We start from the raw sequence: 15,741 nt of genomic DNA on the forward strand, positions 1-15,741 counted from the left end.
AAATTTTGGCTTGAAGTTGTTCTAGATATTACCTTAACCCGACCAGCTATAATAACTTTTTTATAATTTCTGGACGTAACATGTAGCTATGTCGCGGATGGCTTCGGTCTCAACCGAAGTCTTGACGTGAATATATAACGTTCATATAGAGTATTAAAGCCCTGTTAATGATTGTTTGCCAGCTGGGGTAAGAATGGCCGCGCCTGGGGCGATTATGAGAAATATGGAGATATCAAGTACTGCGACTCAACACTTTCTCCGCGAATAACGTCATCTATCACGAGCGTGGTCCTGGCCGTAAGCTTTTGACCAAGCTAGAGGTGCTAGTACGTTACGCCTAGGCCTCTCAGGGTAATAGAACTACAGCCACTGTCCACAGACCTACCCCAACAGGCGTAGGACAAACACGACCATGGCCAATTTCTCCGCGTCACTAGTTGTGAGCGAAATATTGAAATACCCAACGTGATGATTTAGACAGATTGGAAATAAATATTTCAAGGCCCTAGAGAATAGAAGTTTTGCTGTGAAGTGCGCACTGTTGCCGGCGCTCGTAACGGGGCCAGAGTGAGTCGAGCGTGGGAGAAATTCAAAAACAAAAATGATGTTTTTCTACATGTCCAAGCAGCTACATGTACTTTACTCGCTCGTTAATTAAAGGTTCGGAAGTCTTTGCAGCCAAATTTCCACACAGAATTCCGACATGTCATTTTAATCCACAACAGTATGGTGTAATGAGTGACATCAACAATATTGACAAAAATAGAGTACAGTCAGTCACAACTCGATATACCGGATTTCCAGGATTCTAGAGATTTCGTACGGGATGGCAAAAAAAATCCGGGATAATAAATTGAGTTTGCAGTAGAAAAAATAGTACATATAGTAATAATTCTAGAGGATCTAGTTTCCTTGCGACTGTATGCCCTAGTGTAAATTGTGGTTGAAATAGACCAATAAGAAGTTGGGACATTGCTTTGCTTAGCGGCAAAGTAGGATTTATAAGCCTAGTTAGAGCCGTTGCTGTGCTGTGGAGACACACATAGTAATAAATAACGCGAACTTCGGAGCAAAACTCTTCTAATAAAGTCGACTCTATTTCTCCCCTCTGATAATGGTAGTCGCCTTAAGTTAACTAAGGGTTCTCGCGCTAAAATATGCTCTAGCCAGAGAAAAAGAGCGAGCGGGTAGATCAGGTAAAATGGTATAAAATTTTAGCAAAATACCAAACTTGAGTTGAAAAAAAAGTGCACATCAATGATCAATCAAATACAGGTGATGCAAAAAATGAAAAACTCCATGCTTTGGTTCCAGCATCCACTATTACAATATCACAATAAACCACACCGTCCATTCCATGCAAGGTATATATGCCGCTACCGCAAACCCCCATCAATCCATCCATCATCTTCCCATCCACTTTAACCGTTTTTTGCAATAACGCATTAACAATATGAAATCCAGTGTAAAACATAAAAAGTAAAGATAAGTAAAGCAAACACAATGCACAGATTAATTGAAAAAATACTGATAGGATAACGCCCATGAATGAAAAACTAATTCATATGATTTTGACAAATCACATTGGCAAGTTTGCCAACTCAGTGTCAATGTGTTTATCCAAGAATGACCGCCTCTCGCCCTGGCATTCTGTCTGCAATCTTTGCTCCACCAACGCACGGACTAATTGAGAGTCAGCAATTGATAAACGATAAGTGTTTCTAAGAAAGAATTTAGAACAAACCTTGTTTCTTCGTAACAGTCTCCAAATCCACCTCTCTTAGGACTTGTCTGATACTTTCAATGATCGAATCATCATCTGGTCCACCACCAGCCCTCATAAAGTCCATGGTACTTGCTGGTCTGCTTCCAGCGAATCCAAGGGGACTCCGACTAGGTCCTCTTGGTGGAGGGGTGTTCATGGAGAGGAGGTTATCAGTGCTTGGCAACCCGGTACTCATGGCACTCTGGCGGTTGTTCGCAGGACCATCTTGCCAATAATCCCTCTGGCTCATACCTCCTAGTGACATCAAACGTTGCTGCTGGTGGTGGTTTGGATCGTTGAAGTTTGTGTAAGCCGAGTAAGTTGACTGCCTGTTATTGTTGAACGGGGCTGGGGAATGGGGTGGCATGTAAGGGTGCCCGCCCATATTTGGAAGACCAGTAAGAATTGTGGAGGCCGGCTTAACAGAAGAGTACATGGATTGCATGTCATCAAGTTCAACGCCGTCCTGATAAGCACCGTCAAACTTCTCCGGCGCACCACCGCGACGACCAGGAAGTCCGTTTTGAGTCGCATAGTCGTCCCACGTTTGCAGCGGAATACTCTTTGGATCAAATCCTTCATCTGCAGTAGCAACGACCTTCTTGGCACCGCTCTCGCCAATAACGATACGAGTATTACCCCATGAGAAATCGTCTTGGGCCCAGAAGGAGTAAACGGGGAGAACAAAGGAGTAGATTGGGAACGCAAGGATATAGATGATCATCCATCCAACATGCTGCCACTGTCTCTTTATAATGAAGATAATCGCCTGGAGACCATAAACGGCAGCAATCATAACCAGTGACAGGATAGGCAGTGGTCCTGTCTTGCTGGCAATAAGATAGATCAAATATCCGAAATATACGCAGGTGGCAGGAAGAATGATGGTACCGATTAAATCTAAAAAGACGACGAATCTCATGGAAAAGAAACAAAAACCGCACATCTCCTTGAGGAAGAATAATTCGGCCAAATTGTGAACGGTAGAGTTAATCCATCGACGCCTTTGGGATAACAGAACACTCCAGGTCTCGGGGGCAGCAGTAAGAGCGTAGGCATCTGGAATGAACTTATAGCTCATATACGGGAAATGCTTAGTCATCAAGGTCGTAAGATAACGATCCTCACCAAGAGACAACAGGTTCTTCTTGTGAAGTGTGTCGACACACCCATCAGAGTATTCCTCAATAATTTTGCTGGAGATGATAAGAGGACGACCCTTGTCAGGAGTGCGTAGACGATACATGCAGAAACTAACAAAGAGTCAATATATATACGTTAATTAAGGGGCGTAAAAGGGGTTTACCATCCAGGCAAACAAGTGACAGATCCGAATAAACTCTCAAAAGCCTTTGCGAGATGATGAGAGATATAATATTCGTAAACTTGGATCATAGTCCACCAGGACCTTTCCTCATTCTCCAAACTAGTCTCACCGCAGATACCTACGATCTTTGCATCGTTTGCGCAAGCAGCCACCAAACGGTTCAACGCATCTTCCTTGACACTTGTATCGGCGTCAACCATGAGAAGATATTCGTAAAGCTCTGGATCAACACCGATGATGTTGTTGATTTGGTGGAATATTTCAAGTTGAAGCGGAGACATAGGAGTACGGTGGTGGACGCGATTAAGGAAGTCGAGAAGCAGAACTTGGGAATCACGTTTACCACGATTACCAGGCTTTGATTTTCCTTGCTCTGAAGGCTTTCCAACCTTGACAATGACGACGTAAGGAACGACACATCCCTCGTATTCATACAAACCAGAGTAAACCTTTCCGTAATTCAGTTGAGCACTTCCATCTCCAACGGATTTGAAAGGCAACGCAGGAGGGTCAATCTTTGGATCAACACCAAGAATGTCACAAACGATGCTCGAAGTAGGTCTATCGTTACCACCACCAACCACCAAACCGTCGCATACCACGCAAAGCAATTTCCTCTTGTTATCATAGTTCAGGGCAGTAAGCGAGTCGAGTGCCTTCCTAAGTTGATCCTCGCCCTCAGTATACGCAGGAATCTGACAAATGACGAACTTGTCTTGTTGAGCCGGACGACGTTTGGAACCAAGCTGAAGCGCAGCCAAAAACTTGACTAGAATAACAGCTGCAACGATACCAGCGAAGATGGGAAGAATATAACTGTTGAATTGACACTTGGCTGTTTTCCTGAAATCCGTGCGTCCTTTGTAGAAGAGATTGGTCATACATCTCAAGTTTTGGGCCCGCATAGTGCTGTTACCCAGTTTATGAAATTCCTTGGTGAGATCGCTACCTGGTTTCTGCTGAAATAAATCCTCAATCCCCGAATCGAGGTAGTTATAGGAAGTAACACCAGCAGCACCAGTATTGGGGTGGAGATCCGCGGTAGTGAAGTAATCTGTCAGATCGTAGATCTTGTCATCGATGATACCCCATGGTTTATTGTCTGCTTTTCCTGTCTTCCTAATATCCTTTGGATCCCAGACAAGGTCACCCTTTTTGAAATCCTTGATGAAAGGTAAAAATCTTTGAGAGTACCAGTTGGCTGAATGCAACTCGGAGGTTGTATCTTGAGCAAGACGAGGACCAGAGTTATGAACACCAATGGAAAATTCTTGTACTGTGGAGGAATCATTGTAAGTCATGGTTACGAGTTGGTCGCTAACGAGATCAGGACAAGCTAGGTAGATAGGTGGCGGGAAGTAGGCAGAAAGATCAAGACCGGCAAAGTCGATCATATTGTCTCTGGTGGTCTCGATATTGCTGTCACTGTGTTGGAGGGTCCAGAAATCGGTCATATCATAGACGTAACCACGAATGCTGACCCAGTAATCGTTTTCACCTGTGTGGGTTGCAACCTCCTTGGTATTCCAAGCTTTGTCGTAATTCGGACAGACCATTCTGGCAAATACAGCAATCCAAAACACGACGACAGCGTTACAAAAGAAGATGAAAAGACAAAGAACAAATTTCTCTCTCCAAGCCATTCGGACATCAGGCCGCTTCATCCTGCCAACGTGCTGGAGTAAGAAACTCGGAATCCACCATGTTACAGCCCACACCACACCGACCCAAATCTTACGGGTTCTAGAGGTCGGCTGCTCTTCAATGTGCTTGGGATCGGCAGCTTCGGGGTCCAGCTTTCCAGAATAGTAGGCTTCGTCGTATTTTGACATTCCAGGACCATCTCCCTCGCCGCCAGATGCAGCAAGAGGCGAGCTTCCAGGCAATGCTCCACTCATGGTACTCTGTCGAAGAAGATTATCTCTAGATGCGCCAGGTGTCAAAGGCTGGGCACCGCCCATGGCGAAGTAGCCACTCCCGTTGGTGTTTGTAGTGTAACCGGTGTCCATAGGAGCGGCCCCCATGCCCATCATGCCTGGCACTGGTTGTTTCAAGTCGAGCATATTCTCTGCTTCCCACCAACTTCCCTCCCGCATCCATACCCTCTCATTTCCTACTACCACTTCACCATTGCTCCAGCCTCTTTCGATAACCCAGCTCTCAACGCCATCTCGACCACCAGTGCAGCCAAGAGGAGCGTATCTTACCGAGAATTCGTCGAAATCGAAGTCTGCAGTAAAATCGAGGTGCTTGGTTCTGCGATTTCCCCATTCGGGCAGTCTCCAGCTCCGCAACTGCTTACTGACAGCAGCAGCAGCCCATTGAGCTGGCTGTTGCCCAGTGGTCGGGTCTTCTGAAGGTGACAGGTTCAAATGCCACCAGACTCGAGAGGCTGCAAGAAGCTGCACAGCATCAAATTTGATAGAGTCCATATCCCGTCCATACTCGGCTGGGAATAGGAGTTCCTTCAGAAATCCACCCTCCTCGATCTCACGACCGCCCTTCTCGATAACCTGTTCCCTTCTATCACGCTCGTATTCCCTATCTCTACTCATACCAACGAGGCCCGCACTCTCGGCTTCAGTCCATGCAGTCTTCATCTCCCTGACCACGGTACCGTTGGCACTGGGCATTTGAACTCCGTCCATTTTCATTTCTAAATTGAGGCCACTTTCGTCGTCGAACACGCCTTTGAGACATAGAGCCTTCGCCATCTTTTCACCAGGCAGCTCTAGCACATTAATTTGCACGGTATCGCCCTCACTTCCATCTGTGCCTGACTCATTCTCTTTCCGTGCCTCGAAGTCGGCGGCAATAGCATCGTTCGACCTTGCGACAATCCATTCTACAATAGCTTCATAGACAGCCGCGATGAATGCTTCTCTCTCGTTGTCGCCCATCTTCTTTGCCAGCACTTCGGGTTCGATGCCAATAAGGCCAGAGACATCTTCGCACACCTCTTCAACAACATCTTCATCTACCAAAAGTCCGACAGAATTCCCAAGTTTGAGAATACCAGCAAGCGCTGAGAGAAGACCCCTAAGAAGACTCCCCTTGACCCCGATAGCCCTAAGATTTGCTCTCCAGTCCTCCGCTGCTGCTGAGTCATCTGCAGTGGGCAGATAGCTTGGAAGGTAGTAGGTCCCACTTCGGGCGAGTAGTGAATACTTATCAGGTGTTTGTAGACCGAGACCTTGCCTTTCAGCAGGCGTGGATGCTGCTGATAGAAGATAGTAAAATACATCAAAAGCCCTATATCCGTCCTTGGCAGGTATTTGGAGAAGGCCATTGGCAGTATCGATCCCGGCGGTTGAGAGGGAGATGTGGGCTCCTGTGATGTTCCCGGCCAGAGATAGCTGAAGAGAGACCACCAAACCATTATGATACGGCACAGAGAATGGAGATGAAGGCGTCAGGCAAGATGTAAATGCTGAAATGAGAGCAAGAGCGTTGGTAAGAATGTCTGGTGGTGAGGGCAGTGTACCCAAAATCGGGGTTAAAAGTGAAGGCGAGTGGGGATGTAGAGATCTATAGCAATGTCAGCAAATATTAACAAAGGGTTTGGTGTGATTTTTGGGTTGGGTCGTTTGAAGGATACCGGAGACCCCAAAAATCTCGACTAACAAAAACCAAGAAGGGTCCACTTACGCTAGTAAAATAGTCTGGTCCTCTGCTCGTCTCCGGGCATGCTCCCAAGCTCTTGTTCCAACATTTTCGTCAATAACCCCACCGCCGTAGCCTGCATTGCCGAGGCCGTTTCCAGAATTCACGACGAGTGTTGTGCTTGCATCGAGACTGTGAGGTTGGCCAGATTGATAAGAATTGTGAAGAGCTGTAAGTAGAGACGAGGTTGTGATCTGCCCTCCGCCTTGTTGATTCGCGGCGTAAGGTGAAGCAGACGTCGTCGAGTAGATGGAATGTCTATTCGAGAACGACATTGTGGAGAAGCTATTGAAATCGGTGTCAATCTACTAGACTTTGGATAGTAATGAAATTCAATGTAACGAGAGAGATCTTACTGCAAAATTCACTTCAGTAGTGAAGGAGGAACCTTCTGTGAGTGAGAAGCACCAGATTTACCGGTGTTAACACAACACAACCAGGGGGTAGAAAATCAAAGACGAATAGCTGAAAAATGGCAACCAAAAAAGTCCAATAAGGTTATGGGCCAAGCAAGCGGATGAGTTGTTGATGTGATACGACAACGAGAAGAAAATGTTCACGATTGCCAACTAATAATAAAGCTGGAGGTGGTGTTTGTTTTGGTTGCTGCGGCAAGCAAGTTGCAGCAGTAGCACAAGTGTAATTTTCCCCTTTTCCTCAGCTGGACCGAAATAGGAACAAGTCACAACAGCAAAGTGAGGGACTACAAGAGGCAGATCAAATGGATTCAGAGAATTGGTGGGGGTAAAGTAAACGAGTGTAGATGGATAGAAGATAGACAGGAAAAGATTTTGGTTGCAGAGCGAGCTGCGAGAATGGGATGGTTACTCTAGAAGAATGGAATGTTCTGTCTCTTTTTCTTTCCCATACTGTCACTCTAACTCTCGTTTCTAGTCTTGCTTATGTCTTTTAATTCCCTTTTTGTTTTGTTTGCCTCCCGGGCAAAATAGATGATTGGCAAAATCAATGTAGCCACCGCTTGGATGTTATCCTGAACAGAGAAGAGACACTACCTACCACCTACTAGGTACCGGTTGTTCCAACCGCTTCTGATTCTCCCGCACAACTGGCATATCAATTGAAATTTAGCTTCTAGCGTGGAATACCTGCAGGCACTGAACAAAATACCTAACCAATTTTGCTTCTTTTCTTTTGATTCATGTCGTACCTAAAACTCTGGTAACATACATGTACATACATGTATTCACTAACCATTTGGGAATACACACGGCTCATAATTCCTGTCACTAATCTGGTCATCTACTCTTGGTAAAAAAGCTTCTTTACTGTACAGCCCCAATTGTAGGCATCGTGACTACTCTTTTTTCAGATTTAGTAAGTAATGTGACCTTCGTCAAGTGCAAAAACACATGATAGATAGAAATCAAAATAAATAAACAAACAAGTGAGATGTGTGTAAGAAAAACAAACTCAAAGCATTGAGTTAGCCAAGACCGAAAGCAGTTCCTGCGCTGACCTGCTGGCTGTTCTAAATATAACGCCACTTTGGTTTTGGGATTATATGACGAATAGAATGTCCCCTGGACCGAGAGGGCTTTTCCCAAGTAGGCAGCTACCCCTGTTTCGGTCGGGTACTCGACCAGCCGGACTGTGCGCGATTCACTCTGGAATCGTCAGTCCCAAAAGAAACACGGGAAAAAGAAAAGAGGTTTGTGTATGTATGTTTTGAAGAAAAGATATGTGAGACATGGGTGGTGTAAGTAGATAGAGTAATTCCCTTAAAGTGCCCCTATTTTTGGAACCGGAAGGTCGGGGTGCTGATCAACATCCTGACTTGGTATATACTCTACCTACTCACATAGCTTTTCAGCCAGAAAGTAACACTTTTAACACTCTGCACTAACACACCTGCTCTAGCTTTATTCGTGAAGAGCAGATGCTCGTATTTGTGGCCCCATATATAGATAGCTATTGGAAGCCTCGGAGGAAGTTACGGCAAAGTTCGGGTTAGTATCGTGATCATAAATCAGTAACTGGGACTGGGGGTAATAGGAGCCTCTTCGTCGAAAGGGTCCAGGCAGGAGGTTATATCCACAAAAACATATGACAGCAAGAGGGTGTGGCAAAAGAAAGGACTCGAACGGGAACACAGGGAGAGCAACAGGGGTATATAGATATTTTAGAGGGTTTTCTGCCAGGAAGGGGAAAAGGTCAACAACAACAAGAGCGATTTTCAGAGGGAGTGGGATTCTCGCCCACTAAGGCGCATAATTAGCTGACCAGGTCTCGCCAGGGAGGAAGAAACGGAAAAGGGCAAAAGGTGTCACACCAATCAGTTTCCGTCCATCAAGGCAAAACAATTGGATTTGGGCATAATTACTATCGATCGTGGACTCTGTGAATCTTTCTCCTTCGTCTTCCTCTCAACCAGCTGCATTACTCGCTGTGCTGCTACTTCTTTGTGTCTTCGGGTTTAATTGAGTACAGCTCGATTGTACCCTTCATCACCTTCGTTTATTGTTTGTTGTTCTCATACGCTCGCTTGCATATATTGCATTCTTGCTGGTGTTGTTCGGCCTACTACTCCTTTTCTATTCCCACGTTACCTACCACCTCCTTGGTTTTGTTCTTCACGACCTTCACTAGAAACGAACCGCCTTGTCAGTCCTACTCTTTCCCGCCTCTAAACATTCCTACTCCCCACAACGACTCTATTCGTTTTTGCCAACCTATCCTCATCATATTCAGTATCATCGCCGTTGTAGTATAGGCGTTTCATTAATTTCCTAATACATCTACTCACTCGGGGGCTGCCATCCCCCTCGACTGTGTAGTAGTCAAGCTTTAGCCCATCATGGCACAACAAACTCCCCAGTCGCAGCCGTCACTACCCTCGTTGCCGGCTCATCTCCAGTCGGACACTCACATAACAGCACACTTGGCTTCCCGTTTCCACTTGTCTTTGCCCACTGCTACAATCAGTTCTCATGCCATAATTGCTTTGAATACTTATACCGCCCCCGATGCCGCTAGTGTGGAGTTGGAGGCATTGGCAGGTCGTATATGGAGACGGCTTGGTGGAAGAGGAGAGAATCAAGCTGTTCTGTTTCTGTAAGTCAAAACCTCTAGTTTAGTTTACCAATGATTTCTTGCGCGTCATTACACGAATAGGACTAATTGCGCATTTTAGTGGTGAATCTGGTGCTGGGAAGACAACTTTGAGGTCACTTCTTTTGTCTCATCTTCTTTCTTATACATCAACCCCACTATCTCAGAAAATATCCCTCTTCAGCTTTCTCTTCGACTCCCTCACTTCGACTAAATCACTCACCACACCTACCGCATCCAAGGCGGGACTCTTTCTTGAACTCCAATATGACAATATATCTCAAACTTTGATCGGAGGAAAGCTTTTGGATCATCGTTTAGAGCGTTCTCGTGTTGCTGGTGTGCCCACTGGGGAGCGCAATTTTCATATTCTCTACTATCTTCTTGCAGGTACATCGGATGCCGAAAAGGCGCATTTGGGGTTGAATACCCCTGCCACATCTGCTGCGGGAAATAGACATAGCAGCGGGGAGATGAGGAATGGAGCTGGTCAAAAGAGGTGGAGGTATCTCGGTCACCCAACGCAACTCAAGGTTGGGATAAATGATGCGGAGGGCTTTGCACATTTCAAGACTGCTCTGAGAAAACTTGAATTCCCTCGACAAGAGATTGCAGAGGTTTGCCAGATGCTCGCAACTATCCTCCATATCGGTCAACTCGAGTTTGCAAACTCCCATGCTACGATGGCAAAAGGAGAAGATTCGGGTGCAATGGAAGGGGGCGACGCAGTTGTTGTCGTAAAGAACAAGGACGTCTTGGGCGTAATTGCTGCCTTCTTGGGTGTTAGTCAGGAGGCTATGGAGAACAGCTTATCTTATAAGACGAAAACCCTGAACCGCGAGAGAGTCACTGTTATGCTGGATGCAAGAGGTGCCAGAGCCCATGCGGATGAGCTGGCCAGGACCCTATATTCGCTCCTTGTAGCCTGGATCATCGAGTCTGCCAACGAAAGACTTTGCGCAGTTGAGGATGCGGTTGCCAACACCGTTTCCATCATCGATTTCCCTGGTTTCTCTCAAGTATCATCTACTGGCAGCACTCTAGATCAACTTCTCAACAACGCTGCAACAGAGAGCTTATACAATTTCTGCCTTCAAAGTTTCTTCGACAGAAAGGCCGAGCAGCTCGAAAGTGAGGAAGTCGGTGTCACTGCCACAAGCTATTTCGACAATTCAGATGCGGTTCGTGGGTTATTGAAGCACGGGAACGGGCTTCTTAGTATTCTTGACGACCAAACACGACGTGGAAAGACCGACACACAGCTTCTTGAGAGTTTAAAGAAGAGATTTGATTCAAAGAATAATGCTGCTATTACCATTGGCAGTTCTTCCGCTGCAAACAGCTTCTCCATCAAGCACTTTGCGGGAGAGGTCGAATACCCAGTCGCCAGCCTCATTGAAGAGAACGGAGAAGTCATCTCTGGAGATCTCATGAACCTGTTCCGTGGCACAACGAGTGACTTTATAACCGATTTGTTCAGCAGCAAAGCTGTCACTACAGTTCAGCATCCTCGTGAAAAGACTGCAATCATGCAGGGACAAATTTCATCACGGCCCTTGCGAATGCCCAGCGTAATGCGTAAGAAAGGCGAGAGACCAAATATCAAAGGTGTGGGGGAGTCTAAGACTCCAAACCTAGATTCAGACGTATCAGCCCCTTCATCAGATCAAGGTGCAGCCGCTCAATTCGTTAGTGCCTTGGATACTGTTACAAGGTCTCTCACTGGAACGAACACAAATCCTTATTTCGTATTTTGTCTCAAACCCAACGACAGAAGAATCGCCAACCAATTCGATTCTAAGTGCGTGCGAACACAAATCCGAACATTTGGAATTGCCGAGATCTCGCAAAGGATACGAAATGCCGACTTTTCGGTCTTCTTGCCATTCGGTGAGTTCTTGGGCCTCGCGGAACCAGAGAGCAATATTGTTGGTAGTGAAAAGGAAAAGGCAGAGCTTGTGGTCGAGGAGAGGAATTGGTCTATGAACGAAGCTAGAGTAGGTGCTACAGGTATCTTTTTGAGTGAGAACTGTTGGGCAGAAGTTGCACAAATAGGTGAACATGCTGGAGCTAAGAGATACGCTTCTGGAGGGTTTTTGGGTGATGGCGAGGAGCCAGGGAGTACACCTATGACGCCTGTAGGTGAGACTGCCCGAGGCGGCGGTTTGTTTGGAGGTTCGGACTCCAGGGTGAGGTTAATTCCTGGACATGGAACTCCTAGTCCCGGAGGACTGGGCACTCACATTTACGGTACTGGAGAGACTGGAAAGGGTTATTTTGCCAAATCGGATGATTTGAGATCCGAAGCCGCAGCGTCTGCCTTCCACTCAGGCGATATGTTTAAGAATTTCGATACTCGAGAACAGATGGCAGAGAAGGGTGCTGCTGCCAGAGAGCAAGAAATCGAAGAGCTGCCGGTAACACCAGGTCGTAAGAGATGGATGTTCATGGTGTGGGCCATTACATGGTTCATTCCAGACTTCATACTCCGGTGGGTTGGAGGTATGAAGCGAAAGGATATTCAAATAGCGTGGCGAGAAAAGCTTGCTATCAATTTCATGATCTGGTTCATGTGCTTGTTGTCGGTCTTTTTCCTGAGTAAGTTGGCATCTCGAATAGTCCCATTGTTTGGTAATGATTATTAACCACTCGCAGTCTTCTTTCCTCAACTCATTTGTCCCAAGCAAAACGTCTTCACTCTTCAGGAACTACAATCGCACAGTGGCGGGAAAAACCACATGGAAGACACCGCTTACATCGCAATCCGCGGTGTTGTTTTTGATCTCACCTCATTTGTTCCGGCTCATTTCCCTACTCTTGTCACTCAAAAGAATCTTCTGGCATATGGTGGGAAGGACGCAACTTCTCTGTTTCCTGTCCAGGTCTCAGCTCTGTGCAATGGTGTCACTGGATCCGTTAGCCCATATGTTACTCTCGATTTCCAGGGAACGAACGCTACATCCGATAGAACGATTGATAAGAACGCCAAATACCACGATTTCAGGGCTTTCCGGAACGACTCTCGTCCTGATTGGTTTTTTGAACAAATGATGGTTCTTAAGGCCAACTACAAGAAAGGAAATATCGGATATTCTTCTCAATATGTTAGAACGCTTGCAGACAAAAGCAACAACATCGCGATCATCGGGGACCGTGTTTATGACATGACAGACTATAATAAGGGTGGACGAAGAATCGAAAGGCCAGAAGATGGAGCTGAGATTGATATTCCCTCCATCAGCACCGATTTTATGGATGATTCAGTCAGAGATCTCTTCGCAGGTCGTGCTGGTGAAGATATCACCAAGTATTGGAATGCACTCCCAATGTCAGCCGACCTCAAGAAACGCCAGAAGGTCTGCCTTGATAACCTCTTCTATGTTGGAAACGTCGATACCCGTAACTCCCCTCAGTGTCAATTTGCTACGTACCTCTTGCTTGCCATCTCAGGTATGATGGTTAGTGTCATTCTGTTCAAGTTCTTTGCTGCCCTTCAGTTCGGTCGTAAAACTATGCCGGAGAACCTTGATAAGTTTGTCATGTGCCAGGTACCAGCCTATACCGAAGATGAAGAGTCTCTCCGCCGTGCAATCGAATCTCTTGCAAGGATGAAGTACGACGATAAGCGCAAGCTTTTGGTTGTCATTTGTGACGGCATGATTATCGGTCAAGGAAACGATCGGCCTACTCCCCGTATCGTTTTGGACATCCTTGGTGTCGCAGAAAATGTCGATCCGGAACCATTGAGCTTTGAGTCTCTCGGAGAGGGTATGAAACAGCACAACATGGGCAAAGTCTATTCAGGACTGTTCGAGGTTCAAGGTCATATCGTTCCCTTCCTTGTTGTCGTCAAGGTTGGAAAGCCATCAGAAGTTTCCAAGCCTGGTAACCGTGGAAAGCGTGATTCTCAAATGATCCTCATGAGATTCCTGAACCGCGTTCACTACAACTTGCCCATGAGTCCTATGGAGTTAGAAATGCACCATCAGATCCGGAACATCATTGGAGTTAACCCGACATTTTATGAGTTTCTATTCCAGATTGATGCCGATACTGTTGTTGCCAACGACTCAGCTACTCGCATGGTCGCTGCCTTCCTTGCTGACACGAGAATTATTGCCCTTTGTGGAGAAACCGGACTTACCAACGCCAAACACTCGTTTATCACCATGATTCAGGTATACGAGTACTACATTTCTCACAATCTCGCAAAGGCATTTGAGAGTTTGTTTGGGTCTGTTACCTGTCTGCCCGGTTGTTTCTCAATGTATCGTGTCCGTGCCGCCGAGAGTGGAAAACCGTTATTCGTCAGCAAGGAGGTCGTTGAAGCCTACTCAGAAATCCGTGTTGATACATTACACATGAAGAATCTTCTGCATCTTGGTGAGGATCGTTACTTGACAACCCTTCTCCTGAAGCACCATAACAATTACAAGACCAAGTACATTTTCAACGCACATGCTTGGACTATTGCGCCTGATGAGTGGAGCATTTTCATGTCTCAGCGTCGTAGATGGATCAATTCAACCTTACACAATCTCATGGAATTGATGCCTATGCAGCAACTATGTGGTTTCTGTTGTTTTTCGATGAGATTTGTTGTCTTCCTTGATTTGCTGAGTACCATCATCCAGCCAGTCACTGTGGCTTACATTGTCTACCTCATTGTCATGGTTGCTACCAGTTCATCCGTTGTACCGATGATGGCCTTCATCCTACTCGCGGCGGTCTATGGTTTACAAGCAATTATTTTCACCCTCAGGAGGAAGTGGGAAATGGTAAGCGCAGTCTATTACTTTGTTCCTTTTACAATTTGGTACTTACTAGCATATAGATCGGATGGATGGTCCTTTACGTCATTGCTATCCCGGTCTTCAGTTTTGCGCTCCCACTCTACTCCTTCTGGCACATGGACGATTTCTCATGGGGTAATACCCGTATTGTCACTGGTGAAAAAGGTCAAAAGATTGTCATTTCAGATGAAGGCAAATTTGATCCGGCCAGCATTCCTCGCAAGAAGTGGGAAGATTATCAAGCAGGTCTCTGGGAAGCACAGACGCTCCGTGGTCATGATGATACTCGCTCAGAGGCTTCTGGCTATTCATACGCTACCAAATCATATGCCCCAACACAATCCGAGTGGGGCTACCAAAGTAGGCCGATGTCACAGCTAGAGCTTCCTATCCGCAATCAAAGCCGCATGAGCATAGCACCCTCAGAAATGATGTCCCAGCGGGGATCTACCTACCTCGGTCATGGCGAAATGGAAATGTCAAATATTGACCTTCCAAGTGACGATGCCATTCTTGCGGAAATCCGGGAAATCCTTAGGACCGCAGACTTAATGACTGTTACAAAGAAGAGCATCAAGGCGGAACTGGAGAGGAAGTTTGGAATGAGCTTGGATGCACGAAGGGCGTATATTAATTCTGGTAAGTCCACTTAAGGCCGCTTTGTTGACATATTTACTAACCTATTGTGCGCAGCTACGGAAGCTATTCTGGGTGGAAACTTATAGGGTTTTATTATGACCAAGAGAGCAGTGATGAGTTAGTGGTTCACGATTGGACATAATAGAAAGAAAAAACGGTGGGATAGTATTGTTTCTGGGCGGTAACTAATTCATGTTCTTTCTCGCTGTCTTTATGCATGGATTTGGAGTAGCGTGTTTATTTATCCTTTCTTTTCTGTATTCCATTGTGTCTCATTGTAACATCAGCTCTGACTATTGTTTTATCTCTATACCATGAATAGCAATTAGTACTGTAGCTGGCGGATATTGGATATCATTTATTATTGGGAATCTCTCTCTCTTTTTTCTTTTTTCTTATACTGTTATTGATTGTAATGGACCATGTGTTTTATTGTTTACATAGATTGTTTGTCCCACCCCTTCCCCCTATCTATCCCACTTGAG

General features: G+C 45.9%; 2 protein-coding genes across 2 annotated transcripts; one reads left to right on the forward strand and one right to left on the reverse strand.

Moving 5' to 3' along the window:
* Window positions 1-1,579: 1,579 nt before the first annotated feature.
* H6S33_009180 (uncharacterized protein) lies at window positions 1,580-7,030 on the reverse strand (the record flags this gene model as incomplete). The annotated part of the gene is made up of 4 exons (XM_044840547.1): window positions 1,580-1,683; window positions 1,745-3,018; window positions 3,072-6,620; window positions 6,741-7,030. The coding sequence occupies 4 exons, from the start codon at window positions 7,028-7,030 to the stop codon at window positions 1,580-1,582; spliced, it is 5,217 nt and encodes a 1,738-aa protein (XP_044697995.1).
* Window positions 7,031-9,570: 2,540 nt separating this feature from the next.
* On the forward strand, window positions 9,571-15,342 carry H6S33_009181 (uncharacterized protein; the record flags this gene model as incomplete). The annotated part of the gene is made up of 5 exons (XM_044840548.1): window positions 9,571-9,827; window positions 9,907-12,422; window positions 12,480-14,602; window positions 14,659-15,256; window positions 15,311-15,342. The coding sequence occupies 5 exons, from the start codon at window positions 9,571-9,573 to the stop codon at window positions 15,340-15,342; spliced, it is 5,526 nt and encodes a 1,841-aa protein (XP_044697996.1).
* Window positions 15,343-15,741: the final 399 nt, after the last annotated feature.

The sequence above is a fragment of the Morchella sextelata genome, assembly GCF_020137385.1.
Source record: "Morchella sextelata strain SCLS chromosome Unknown scls_3, whole genome shotgun sequence".
Lineage (NCBI taxonomy): Eukaryota > Fungi > Ascomycota > Pezizomycetes > Pezizales > Morchellaceae > Morchella > Morchella sextelata.